The 12,325-nt window shown below is 45.5% G+C and overlaps 1 protein-coding gene and 1 pseudogene across 1 annotated transcript; both read right to left on the bottom strand.

Moving 5' to 3' along the window:
- Positions 1-65: 65 nt before the first annotated feature.
- On the bottom strand, positions 66-646 carry LOC140470998 (histone H2A-like; annotated as a pseudogene).
- Positions 647-7,863: 7,217 nt separating this feature from the next.
- LOC140470554 (histone H2B 1/2-like) lies at positions 7,864-9,922 on the bottom strand. Its single transcript, XM_072566637.1, has one exon. The coding sequence runs from the start codon at positions 9,774-9,776 to the stop codon at positions 9,396-9,398; it is 381 nt and encodes a 126-aa protein (XP_072422738.1). The 5' UTR covers positions 9,777-9,922; the 3' UTR covers positions 7,864-9,395.
- Between the last annotated feature and the right edge of the window lie 2,403 nt (positions 9,923-12,325).

The raw sequence follows: 12,325 nt of genomic DNA, 5'->3' as shown, positions 1-12,325 counted from the left end.
GGGTCTCCTCTCTTTCCCAGATGCTGTGGGTGGCTCTTAAAAGAGCCTTTGGGTTGTCAGATTCGAGAACGGTCCCTTCACTTTTTAGCGGGCCCAGCAGCGGCGGATTTCTTGGGCAGCAGCACGGCCTGGATATTAGGCAGCACCCCGCCCTGAGCGATGGTCACCCCTCCCAGCAGCTTGTTGAGCTCCTCGTCGTTGCGCACGGCCAGCTGCAGGTGCCTGGGGATGATGCGGGTCTTCTTGTTGTCCCGGGCCGCGTTACCGGCCAACTCGAGGACTTCAGCCGCCAGATACTCCAGCACCGCAGCCAGATAGACCGGCGCTCCGGCACCCACACGGTCAGCATAGTTGCCCTTTCTCAGGAGTCTGTGAACACGGCCCACCGGGAACTGCAGGCCAGCCCGGGATGACCGAGACCTCGCCTTATTGCGGGCTTTGCCCCCACTGCCCTTTCCTCTTCCAGACATTGCCACAATCTCACAAGCACTGACCCAGAGAATGCTGCAATCCGCCCACATTGCGGCCTCTTCTACCTTCGGTGGGGATTGGGGAGCGCCCATTGCTGATTGGTCACATTGTTCACCATCTCCTAATGTTGGTTCAATTCCCAATCAGGTTTCTGCTTCATTCGCCAACCCGGAGAGGGCTCGGGGTGGAGGGAGGAACCTCCCGGCCCCACATCGTCAACCGTTTTCTTTCCAATTTGAAAAGCCCGCCAATTTAAAGGAAGGAAAATGTTTTAGATTGAGAAATCAGCTCCAAAATATTGAGGAAGTTTCACAAAGAATAATTCCTAATCCTATATGTTAATTTCCTTTAAGAATAACAATGTGAGATTAGGGAGGGTGGTAAAAAAGGAGGGGGGGGTGGCATTGCTAATTAGAAATGGTATAACGGCTGCAGAAAGGAAGTTTGAGGGGGATCTGCCTCTGGAGGTAGTATGGGCTGAAGTCAGAAATAGGAAAGGTGCAGTCACCTTGTTGGGTGTTTATTATAGGCCCCCCAATAGCAGCAGAGATGTGGAGAAACAGATTGGGAAACAGATTTTGGAAAGGTGCAGAAGCCACAGGGTCGTAGTCATGGGCGACTTCAACTTCCCAAATATTGATTGGAAGCTCTTTAGATCAAGTAGATTGGATGGGGCGGTGTTTGTGCAGTGTGTCCGGGAAGCTTTTCTAACTCAGTATGTAGATTGTCCAACCAGAGGGGAGGCCATATTGGATTTGGTACTCGGTAACGAACCGGGACAAGTGGTGGGCTTGTTGGTGGGTGAACATTTTGGTGATGGCGACCACAATTCTGTGACTTTCACCTTGGTTATGGAGAGAGATAGGTGCGCACAACAAGGTAGATTTTACAATTGGGGGAAGGGAAATTACGATGCTGTAAGACAGGATTTGAGGAGCATACGTTGGGAGCATAGGCTGTTAGGGAAGGATGTGGTGGAAATGTGGGACTTTTTCAAGGAGCAGATACGACGTGTCCTTGATATGTATGTACCGATCAGGCAGGGAAGAAATGGTCGTGTGAGGGAGCCTTGGTTGACGAGGGAGGTTGAATGTCTAGTAAAGAGGAAGAAGGAGGCTTACATAAGGTTGAGGAAACAAGGTTCAGACAGAGCAGTGGAGGGATACAGGATAGCCAGAAGGGACCTGAAGAAAGGGATTAGGAGAGCTAAGAGAGGGCATGAAAAATCCCTGGCGGATAGGATCAAGGATAACCCCAAGGCATTCTATGCATATGTGAGAAACCTGAGAATGACGAGAACGAGGGTAGGTCCGATCAAGGACAGTGGTGGGAGACTGTGTATTGAGTCGGAAGAGATAGGAGAGGTCTTGAACAAGTACTTCTCTTCAGTATTTACGAACGAGAGGGACCGTATTGTTGAAGAGGAGAGTGTGAAACGGACTGATAAGCTAGAAGAGATACCTGTTAGGAAGGAAGATGTGTTGGACATTTTGAACAACTTGAGGATAGACAAGTCCCCCGGGCCTGACGGGATATATCCTAGGATTATGTGGGAAGCAAGAGAGGAAATTGCAGTACCGTTGGCAATGATCTTCTCGTCTTCACTGGCAACTGGGGTGGTACCAGGGGACTGGAGAGTAGCGAATGTTGTGCCCCTGTTCAAAAAAGGGAATAGGGATAACCCCGGGAATTACAGGCCAGTTAGTCTTACTTCTGTGGCAGGCAAAGTAATGGAAAGGGTACTGAGGGATAGGATTTACGAGTATCTGGAAAGACACTGCTTGATTAGGGACAGCCAGCACGGATTTGTGAAGGGTAGGTCTTGCCTTACAAGTCTTATTGAATTCTTCGAGGAGGTGACCAAGCATGTGGATGAGGGTAGAGCAGTGGATGTAGTGTACATGGATTTTAGTAAGGCATTTGATAAGGTTCCCCATGGTAGGGTTATGCGGAAAGTCAGGAGGCATGGGATAGAGGGAAATTTGGCCAATTGGATAGAAAACTGGCTAACCGGTAGAAGTCAGAGAGTGGTGGTAGATGGTAAATATTCAGCATGGAGTCCAGTTACAAGTGGAGTTCCGCAGGGATCAGTTCTGGGTCCTCTGCTGTTTGTAATTTTTATTAATGACTTAGAGGAGGGAGTTGAAGGGTGGGTCAGTAAATTTGCAGATGATACAAAGATAGGTGGAGTTGTGGACAGTGAGGAGGGCTGTTGTCGGCTGCAGAGGGACTTAGATAGGATGCAGAGCTGGGCTGAGGAGTGGCAGATGGAGTTCAACCCTGCCAAGTGTGAGGTTGTCCATTTTGGAAGAACAAATAAGAATGCGGAATACAGGGTTAATGGTAGGGTTCTTGGTCAGGTGGAGGAACAGAGGGATCTTGGGGTCTATGTACATAGATCTTTGAAGGTTGCCACTCAGGTGGATAGAGTTTGTAAGAAGGCCTATGGAGTATTATCGTTCATTAGCAGAGGGATTGAATTCAAGAGTCGTGAGGTGATGTTGCAGCTGTACAGGACTTTGGTTAGGCCACATTTGGAGTACTGTGTGCAGTTCTGGTCGCCTCACTTTAGGAAAGATGTGGAAGCTTTGGAGAGGGTGCAGAGAAGATTTACCAGGATGTTGCCTGGAATGGAGAGTAGGTCGTACGAGGATAGGTTGAGAGTTCTCGGCCTTTTCTCGTTGGAACGGCGAAGGATGAGGGGTGACTTGATCGAGGTTTATAAGATAATCAGAGGAATAGATAGAGTAGACAGTCAGAAACTTTTTCCCCGGGTACAACAGAGTGTTACAAGGGGACATAAATTTAAGGTGAAGGGTGGAAGGTATAGGGGAGATGTCAGGGGTGGGTTCTTTACCCAGAGAGTGGTGGGGGCATGGAATGCGCTGCCCGAGGGAGTGGTAGAGTCAGATTCATTGGCGACCTTTAAGCGGCATTTGGATAGGTACATGGATGGGTGCTTAATCTAGGATAGAAGTTCGGCACAACATCGTGGGCCGAAGGGCCTGTTCTGTGCTGTATTGTTCTATGTTCTATGTTCTAATGTAGACTTTACACTTTCTCTGTCTCCCCCATTTGCCCCACCCACATCTATCCTTTTCTGATCTTGACAATGGGTTTTTGAAGCTGAAACTAAACCGGCGAAACACTGCAGTCTGCAACTTGTCTTTTCACTTCACGTTTCAATTACACCCACGACATGCTGATAAAACAGCACACAACTTTCTTCCGGCTCAGCGGACCAACTGGAAACACCGTTTTTAGATTCTGTTTTAAAGTCTTCCTCCCTTCTTGCTGGAGATTAGATTCAGCAAAAGCACCACAATTCCCATTTCAGTCCGGCTCCTGTCTTGGTGTTATCTCGGTTCACTTTGAAATCCTCTCACTGACAGCTGGAGGAATGCTTTTTATTGGAATTCTGAAAAAAATCCATTCAACCCGCGCTTTGGAAATGAAAATAAAATGCAGATGTTCAAAGTCATCTGTCCGTGGGACTGAAAAATGTGGGCGCTTATGTTTTGTTTGCAAGGAGTGAAGTTAAATGTGAACAATCCACCTCGGCGTTTTAGTAACTTGAACAAATAAATGAGAAGTGACTCTGGGGTTTAATCTGCTGTCTCTCTACAGACAAGGGAGAAGTTGTTTATGAAGGCCTCACCCCGTCCACCCAACACCCCGCCTCAAGAATTTACAATTTCATTTACGAGTATTGCATTTCCATGTCGGGACTTCTGACATTTCTCAGTTTAATGCGAATGTCTGTTAACCAACATCTGTTCACATGTTATATCCATGTCACTTTGGAACTGTCGAGGCCTTATTTGGCGTTAACACAACATCTGTCCATTGAGGCTCTGGTCCTCTGTGTAATAGTCAATTACTGTTACTTCAAGACGGGGTTTATTCTGTCTCCATCAAACACTGGTGGAAGTGGTCAAACTTTACATGGTTTGGAAATATTCCTGCATTTTGTGCCCATCTGTTCCTGGGATGTCCAGCACTTTTGTTCACTCTATTTCAATTTTCACATGTCTGTCAGTATGTTACTGGACAGTAACTCAAACCTTCTGAAGTGTAACTTCTTGTTTTACTGTACAGGGGTCAGTCATTGATGTAAGGATCTGTTTCAGGTCATATCTACAATTGTGTACGTGACCGGATAGTCTTTTGGACACTCTCAGACCTCCTACCCTCCATACCCGTAAACTATGAACATCAACTTCTGCGAGTTGACATTGTGTTTGTATTTATAAATGCAGCATACCTTATACATTGACATAGAGTCACAGATATGTACAGCATGGAAACAAACCCTTTGGTCCAATCTGTCCGTGCTGACCAGATATCCCAACCCAGTCTCGTCCCATCTGCCAGCACCTGGTGTTCCACAGTGGTCAGTATTGGGGCCACTGTTGGTTGTAATATACATAAATGATCTAGAAGAGGGCACTGTTGGTATGATCAGCAAGTTTGCAGATGACACAAAGGTTGGTGGAGTGGGAGAAAGCATAAGGGACTGTCAGAGAATTCAGGACGATATACATAGACTGGAGAGTTGGGCGGAAAGGTGGCAGATGGCTTTCAATCCAGACAAATGTGAGGTGATGCATTTAGGCAAGTCTAATTCTGGAGCGAATTACACAATGAATGGAAGAGCCTTGGGAAAAGTTGATGGGCAGAGAGATCTGGGAGTGCAGGTCCATTGTACCCTGAAGGTTGCTGCACAGGTGGATAGAGTGGTCAAGAAGGCACATACTATGCTTGCATTTATCGGACAGGGTATTGAGTATAAGAGCTGGCAAGTCACTTTAAAATTGTACAAGACATTGGTTCGGCCACATTTAAAATACTGTGTACAGTTCTGGGTGCCACATTACCAAAAGGATGTGGACGTTTTGGAGAGGGTGCAAAGAAGGTTTACGAGGATGTTGCCTGGTATGGAAGGTGTGAGCCATGAAGAGAGGTTGAGTAGTTTAGGTTTATTTTCCACTGGAGAAAAGGAGATTGAGAGGGGACCTGACTGAGGTTTACAAAATCATGAAGGGTGTAGACAGGGTGGATAGAGACAGGCTTTTTCCCAGGGTGAAGGATTCAATAAGGACAGGTCATGCTTTCAAAGTGAGAGGTGGAATGTTTAAGGGGGATACACGTGGCAAGGACTTCACACAGAGGGTGGTGGTCATTTGGAACGTGTTGCCAGCAGAGCTGGTAGGGGCAGGCACGGTAGATTCATTTAAGAGGTGTCTGGACAGATGCACAAGTAGATTACATTAGATTAATTACAGTGTGGAAACAGGCCCTTCGGCCCAACAAGTCCACACCGCCCCGCCGAAGTGCAACCCACCCACACCCCTACATCTACCCCTTACCTAACGTTACGGGCAATTTAGCGTGGCCAATTCACCTGACCTGCACATCTTTGGACTTTGGGAGGAAACCGGAGCACCCGGAGGAAACCCACGCAGACACGGGGAGAACGTGCAAACTCCACACAGAGAGTCGCCTGAGGCGGGAATTGAACCCGGGACTCTGACACTGTGAGGCAGCAGTGCTAACCACTGTGCCACCGTACCGCCCAGGTAGGTGGGGAGCAGAGGGATACAGACACATAGGAATTGGCCGACAGGTTTAGACAGTACATTTGGATCATCTCAGTCTTGGAGGGCTGATGGGCCTGTTCCTGGGCAGTTAATTTTCTTTGTTCAATATCCCTCCAAACTCTTCCTATATCATAAAAGCCTTACATTGTGGAACAGCCATTTTAACCAACAAATCCACACCGACCCTCTGAAGACCATTTCACCCAGACTGATCCCATTGCTCTATCCCTGTAACCCTGCATTTTCCCATGACTTATGCACCTCACCTATTAATGCCTGAACACAATGGACAATTGCCAACTCACCAAACTTGTACGTCTTTGGACTCAGAAAGAAAACACTAACAATTGGCAGGAACACACACAGTCAGTTGACTGAGGTCTTTTGTTTATCTGAAGAAATAAAAAGAAAATAATGTTTCTTTTCTGCTTTATAGGGAAGAGCAGTCACTATCAATATTATAGACAGCAGCTATAATACAGACATGGAGGCCTGCAGTATGGAGACAGGCCCTTTGGACCAAACTGGTCCACACTGACCAAAATGTCCATCCACACTAACCCCATTTCCCTGCACTTAACCCATATCCTTCTCAACATTTCCTATCCACATATGTGTCCAAATGCCTTTTCACTGTTATTAATGTACCCAATACGATCACTTCAGCAGGCAGCTCATTCCACATGTGTACTACTGACTGTGTAAAATGTTGCCCCTCAGGTTGCCTTTTATTCTCTCCCCTCTTACCATAAGATGATGCCCTCTAGTCGTCGATTCCCCAACCCTGGGAAAATGGCTGAGTGCATTCACCCTATCCGTGCCTCTCATGATCTTATACTCCTCGACAAGGTTTCTCACAATTTCCTACCATCTAAAGGAAAAAAGCCCTAGCTTGTCCGATCTTTCCCAAATGCCACCTTCTGCACTGTCACTGCTGTTGTTACACTGTTTAGTGTGATGTAACACTCCAACACACACACCCCTTTACACACAGTCACACACAGACACACACTCTCCCAAACTCACACGTTCACCCTCACACGGACTTGGACACCTTTACACTCTCACTCTGTCTCACCGATACTCACAGCACACCCCACCACCACCCAACAACACAAAACCCATATGTGCATATGTGTTTGTGAGGCGAATTTGAACTTTGCTCAAAAACTGCATGAATCCATGTAAGACTTTGTTAACTCAGTTTTTAGATTAGAATCAGTCTAAACCTTCCAACACAGACAACAGAACACAGGGGACGAGCACCTTCAACATCTTATCTGGCCTGACACCAGTTACCCAGAGAAAGTAACTTTTAAAGACAAATTTGGGGATTTACATCTAAAAGAAGTGAAACTGTCATGGTCATTCTAACAGATGAGAGACTTAACAAATAACCAAGTTATTTTTCAGTGTATAATTTCAGTTACATCACACTGTAAACTTTTGCTATAAATTCTGTGCCTACCAATTGTTTTCTCCACAACCACCTGATGAAGGAGCAGCGCTCCGAAAGCTCGTGCTTCCAATTAAACCTGTTGGACTATGACCTGGTGTTGTGGGATTTTTTTAACTTTGTACATTCCAGCCCAACAGCAGCATTTCCAAACCATTAACAATGTATCCAGAGTAAGGGACAGTTTAGAATATGAAGCTTTCTGTTGAAGAAAACAATGTGAAACTTGTTGATCTTGTTATATTTCACAGCCGGCCGTTAGTGCTGGTTGATCAGCTTAGGTAAAGGATCGATAACCATATGTCTTTTTGAACAGACAGTTATTATTTTGTTCACGTTTCTGTCATGTTGACGATCTCAGAGCAGAAAACCATCACAAAGGTCAGATATTTGTGGTATTTTCACCTGCCTCTGTGTATTCTGTCATAAGAAATGATCACAAATTGCTCCAGTTCTGGTTTGAATCACATGTTCCTGCTTGCTGCCCATACCCAGAGACTCCCTTATCTAATCACAAAAAGACACATGGTTATCAAGTCTTCACCTCAGCTCATAAACCATCACCAACGGCTCGCTGTGAAATAATAACAAGATCAGCAAGTTCCACATTTCTTTCTTCGACTGAAAGCCTCATATTCTAAACGGTGTCCCTTACATTTTGAAAGTTTGTCACTGACAGCACACAGTAACATTTACAGCATTTTGCATCCGGGCAATACTCGTATGAAGATTTGAAAATAAAATGTTAATCAGTGACATTTTCCCAGCATCTACTGCCCAACTCCCTTCAGAAAGTTCTCTTTTCCCCGAAAGGTCACACATCCTTTTACAAACCTCTCCAACATCCCCCTAAACGTTGTTTCAATTCCCAAACTGGGAGCTTGCTCCATTCCCCAATCCGGAGAGGACACGGTGAGGAAGGCGGAAGCTCCCGGCCCCACATCATCAACCCCTTTCTTTCCAATTTGAAAAGCCCGCCAATATGTCATGGAAAGGTGAGACTTGAACACAGAAGAATGCACCAATACTCGAGTTCATTCTCCTTTAAAAATGTAGACTTTACACAGTCTCCCTTTCCCTCATTCCCTAGCCCACTTCAATCTGCCCATTTCTGATCTTGAATGGGATTTTCTGAACTTGAAGCTCAGCGGAAACAGAAAAGGCGCCAAACACTGCAATGTGCAACGAATCCTGGATTTCCCATTTCAACAGCACCCGGTTATATTGATCAAACATCAGATAACGTTCTCCGGCGTGGGCGCGTTAACAGTGAACACCGCCTTTGGAGAATATGTTCAAGTTGCCCTCCCTATTGGACTCGATCAGGGCTCACTAAAAGCTCCCCATTTACGATGCCAGTCTTGCTGCTGTTCTGGTGTTATTGCAGACCATTTTAAAAGGCTCTCACCGGCAGCATTTATAACATTCTGCATCCGGACAATACTCACATGGAGATTTGGAAATACAAACCAAGTCAAATGGGACGGAGCGGGGGGGAAACATTTTCTTTGTTTGTCGGTGGGTGGTTTGGTTTCCCGGGAGTGAAACTCGGGGTTCATACCCCACAGGGACCGTTTGTTCCTGAACTGATCGAGTAACGCGGAAGCAGCTGAGAAATGTCTGTGGCTTTTAACATGATCTCCCTCCCCGGGCAGGGATTACAGGATATACAGGAATATATCGGAGAATAAGGCGCGCAGAGGGTCGGCGGGCACTCATTCATTGACACAATATTCATCAAACCCAAATCCCCTGGAGACATTAACCGTTCCATCCCCAGAACTATACTGGTCCAGCTGTTTCAGGGAAGGTGGAAGGTGGCCCTTAAAAGAGCCGTTGGGTTTTTGTTGTCACTCCAATGCTGTCCTTCACTTGGAGCTGGTGTACTTGGTCACCGCCTTTGTGCCCTCCGACACGGCGTGCTTGGCCAGCTCCCCGGGCAGCAGCAGCCTCACGGCGGTCTGGATCTCCCGGGAGCTGATGGTACTGCGCTTGTTGTAATGGGCCAGGCGGGAAGCTTCCCCCGCGATCCGCTCGAAAATATCTTTGACGAACGAGTTCATGATGTTCATGGCCTTGGAGGAGATGCCGGTGTCGGGGTGAACCTGCTTCATCACTTTGTAGATGTAGATGGAGTAAGCTTCTTTCCTCGGCCGCCTCCTCTTCTTGATCCCCTTCCCTGCCGACTTCTTGACCATTTTCTTAGCGCCCTTTTTGGGGACTGGCTGTGGTTTCTTCTCATCACCCATCCTGCCGCTCACTTTCACACACAGTGTAAGGGGAAAGGGGGCTCCGAGCTCGCCTTTTCTACACTGAACACCTCTATTATGCTAATGAGGGATGGGGAAGGCCTGCTTCCTGATTGGCTGCCTTACAGGAAATATTCACCTCGCTGGGATTGGTTCATGTGGGACACGATGCTGACCTGCAGAGAATCCGAAAATGTGGATCTCTCAGGATCTGCAATGACATGGGGAACACAGACCGAAGTCTTGGGCAGGGATCAACCTCCGAGCTCACTCTAAATTGTGAGACCCTCATACCGATTTATCCTGCATCTTTTAATGATGGCTCTCTTTTCTCATCCATTTGATCACTTCTGATGTCAAGTGACAAAGTGCAGTGCAATCTGACAGGGAATGTGTTTCTCTTCTGGAAATGATGGAACTACTTGACAATTGCAGCTTGTGTGTTTCTTGCTCTACACTCCCTGTAGATTAAGGACATTCTACCAGCACCGAATCGGTCAACCCCCTTCAGTTTTCTTTTCCCCTTAAGGTTCCACATCCTTCTTCAATTCTCCAATGAGAATAGGCCCAAACTATTCATACATTCCTCACAATAGCTGCCAGCGTGTGGAACACTGTCAGTTTTACTTTGATTACCTCCATGAATAAAAGGGAATTGATGTATTGTGAACTGTGTCTTTTATTTTCTGCTGACCACATGAATTTTAATATAGTAATGTCCAATAAACACGCTTGGCAAAAAGAGAAATTCAATAAAACAGATCATTTCTTTCAGTGTCAAGAGTGTAGTGCTGGAGAAACACAGCAGGCCAGGCACCTTCCGAAGAACAGGAGAATCGAGGTTTCTGGCAGAAGCCCTTCATCAGGAAGCCCTTCACTTCCTGATGAAGGGATTATGCCCAAAATGTCAATTCTCCTGCTCCTCGGATGCTGCCTGGCCTACTGTGCTTTTCCAGCAGTACACTCTCAACTCTGATCTCCAGCACCTACAGTCCCTCCCTTTCTCCAGATTTGTTTCAGTTCCTGAGTGTATATTTTGGATGGTGATTCAGTCTATCCATCTTCAATATAGTGCGAGTGTCAATGGGCTATCAATGGTGAAATGTGTTCAGATCCAGCTAATATGTACCTGTCAGTCTCTACAATGTAAATGTGGGAGTTTATTTACCAGCCTGCCCCAGTCAGTTTCTGATCTGTTAATCTAAGAGTGTCAGTAATAGTCTGTACCCATCAGTTTCTGGTTTGTTAATGTGCCAATGTATTTATCAATATGTCCCTGTCAGTTACAGACAAGGTGAATGTGAGAGTGCCGTTATCAATCTCTGCCTGTCAGATTCTGCTGTGTGAACGAGACTGTCATTTTCAGTCTATGCCTGTCAGGTTGGTCATGTGAATAAGTCATGGTCAATTAATGTGTCCCTGTCAGTTGTTGGAATACAAATATGTGAATGTAGTTATCACTCTGTCCATGTCACTTTCTGCTGTGTGCCTACAGGTATGTAGTTATCAATCTGTACCTATCAGTGTCTGCTCTCTGCATGTTGGTGCATTTATCAATCTATTCCTGCCAATCTTTCCAATGTAAAAGTGAATTTATCAATCTTTCACTGTTAGTTTTTGCTCTCTGAATCTGTACCTGTCAAAGTTTACGTACCTGGGAGTTTATCTGAGTTTAGGTTTGATCTGCCCTGTCAGACTTTGTGTGAATCTATAAATAGAGTTACCAATCGATACCTGTCAGTTTTTCTTGCTGAATATGTGTGTGTGTAATTGACAGTCTATTCTCGACCAATTCCGCTGAGTGAATATGAGAATATCGGAAGCAAATATTCCTGTCAGTCTCTGCAAAGTGGGTAAGTGAGTGTATGGTTATCAAATTTCCCTGCCAGTTTCTGCTACATGAGAGAGGGTGTTGTTATCAATCTGTAACTGGCAGTATTTGGCTTTGAGAATGTGTAAATACATTTATCACTCTGTACCTGTCAGATACATGTGAGATTCTATTAAATGTTGAGTGTCTTTATCAAATTGTACTTGCCAGAAAATTTTCTCTGCATACACCAGTCAGTTTCTTCAATGTGAATTTGTGAGCACACGTTTGAATCCATCTCTACCAGTTTCTATCAAGTCAATATGAGAGGCAGTTACCAATCTGCACCTCTCAGATTCTGCTGTGTGAAATTGAGTGGAGCTAACAAACTGTATCTGTGAGTTAATGTTACGTGAAAGTGGGACTGTTATTATTGATTCGTTCCTGTGATTTTCTGTTATTGACAAGAGGAGTCTAATTACCAATCTGTCCCTGTCAGTGTCTCTTCTGTATATCTGAGAAAGTAATACATCCTTTCGTGTGAGAGTTTGCGATGTGAATGATAGTGCACATATCAACCAATATCTGGCAGTTTCAGTTATTAGAGCGAGTATTGCTAACAGTCAATTACCAGTCAGTTTCTGCTTGGTGAATATATGAGTGTATTTATCAATCATTCCTCGTCAGTATCTCTCTTGTGAATATGTGAATGAGGTTATCAATTTATAAATCTGTCAGT

Source organism: Chiloscyllium punctatum, chromosome 52, assembly GCF_047496795.1.
Source record: "Chiloscyllium punctatum isolate Juve2018m chromosome 52, sChiPun1.3, whole genome shotgun sequence".
In the NCBI taxonomy this organism is placed as follows: domain Eukaryota; kingdom Metazoa; phylum Chordata; class Chondrichthyes; order Orectolobiformes; family Hemiscylliidae; genus Chiloscyllium; species Chiloscyllium punctatum.
This window is presented reverse-complemented; position numbering and strand designations above follow the sequence as displayed.

Bases quoted from the DNA above. Each gene is read 5' to 3' on its own strand.
- LOC140470554 (XM_072566637.1), bottom strand. From the start codon at position 9,776: ATGGGTGATGAGAAGAAACCACAGCCAGTCCCCAAAAAGGGCGCTAAG.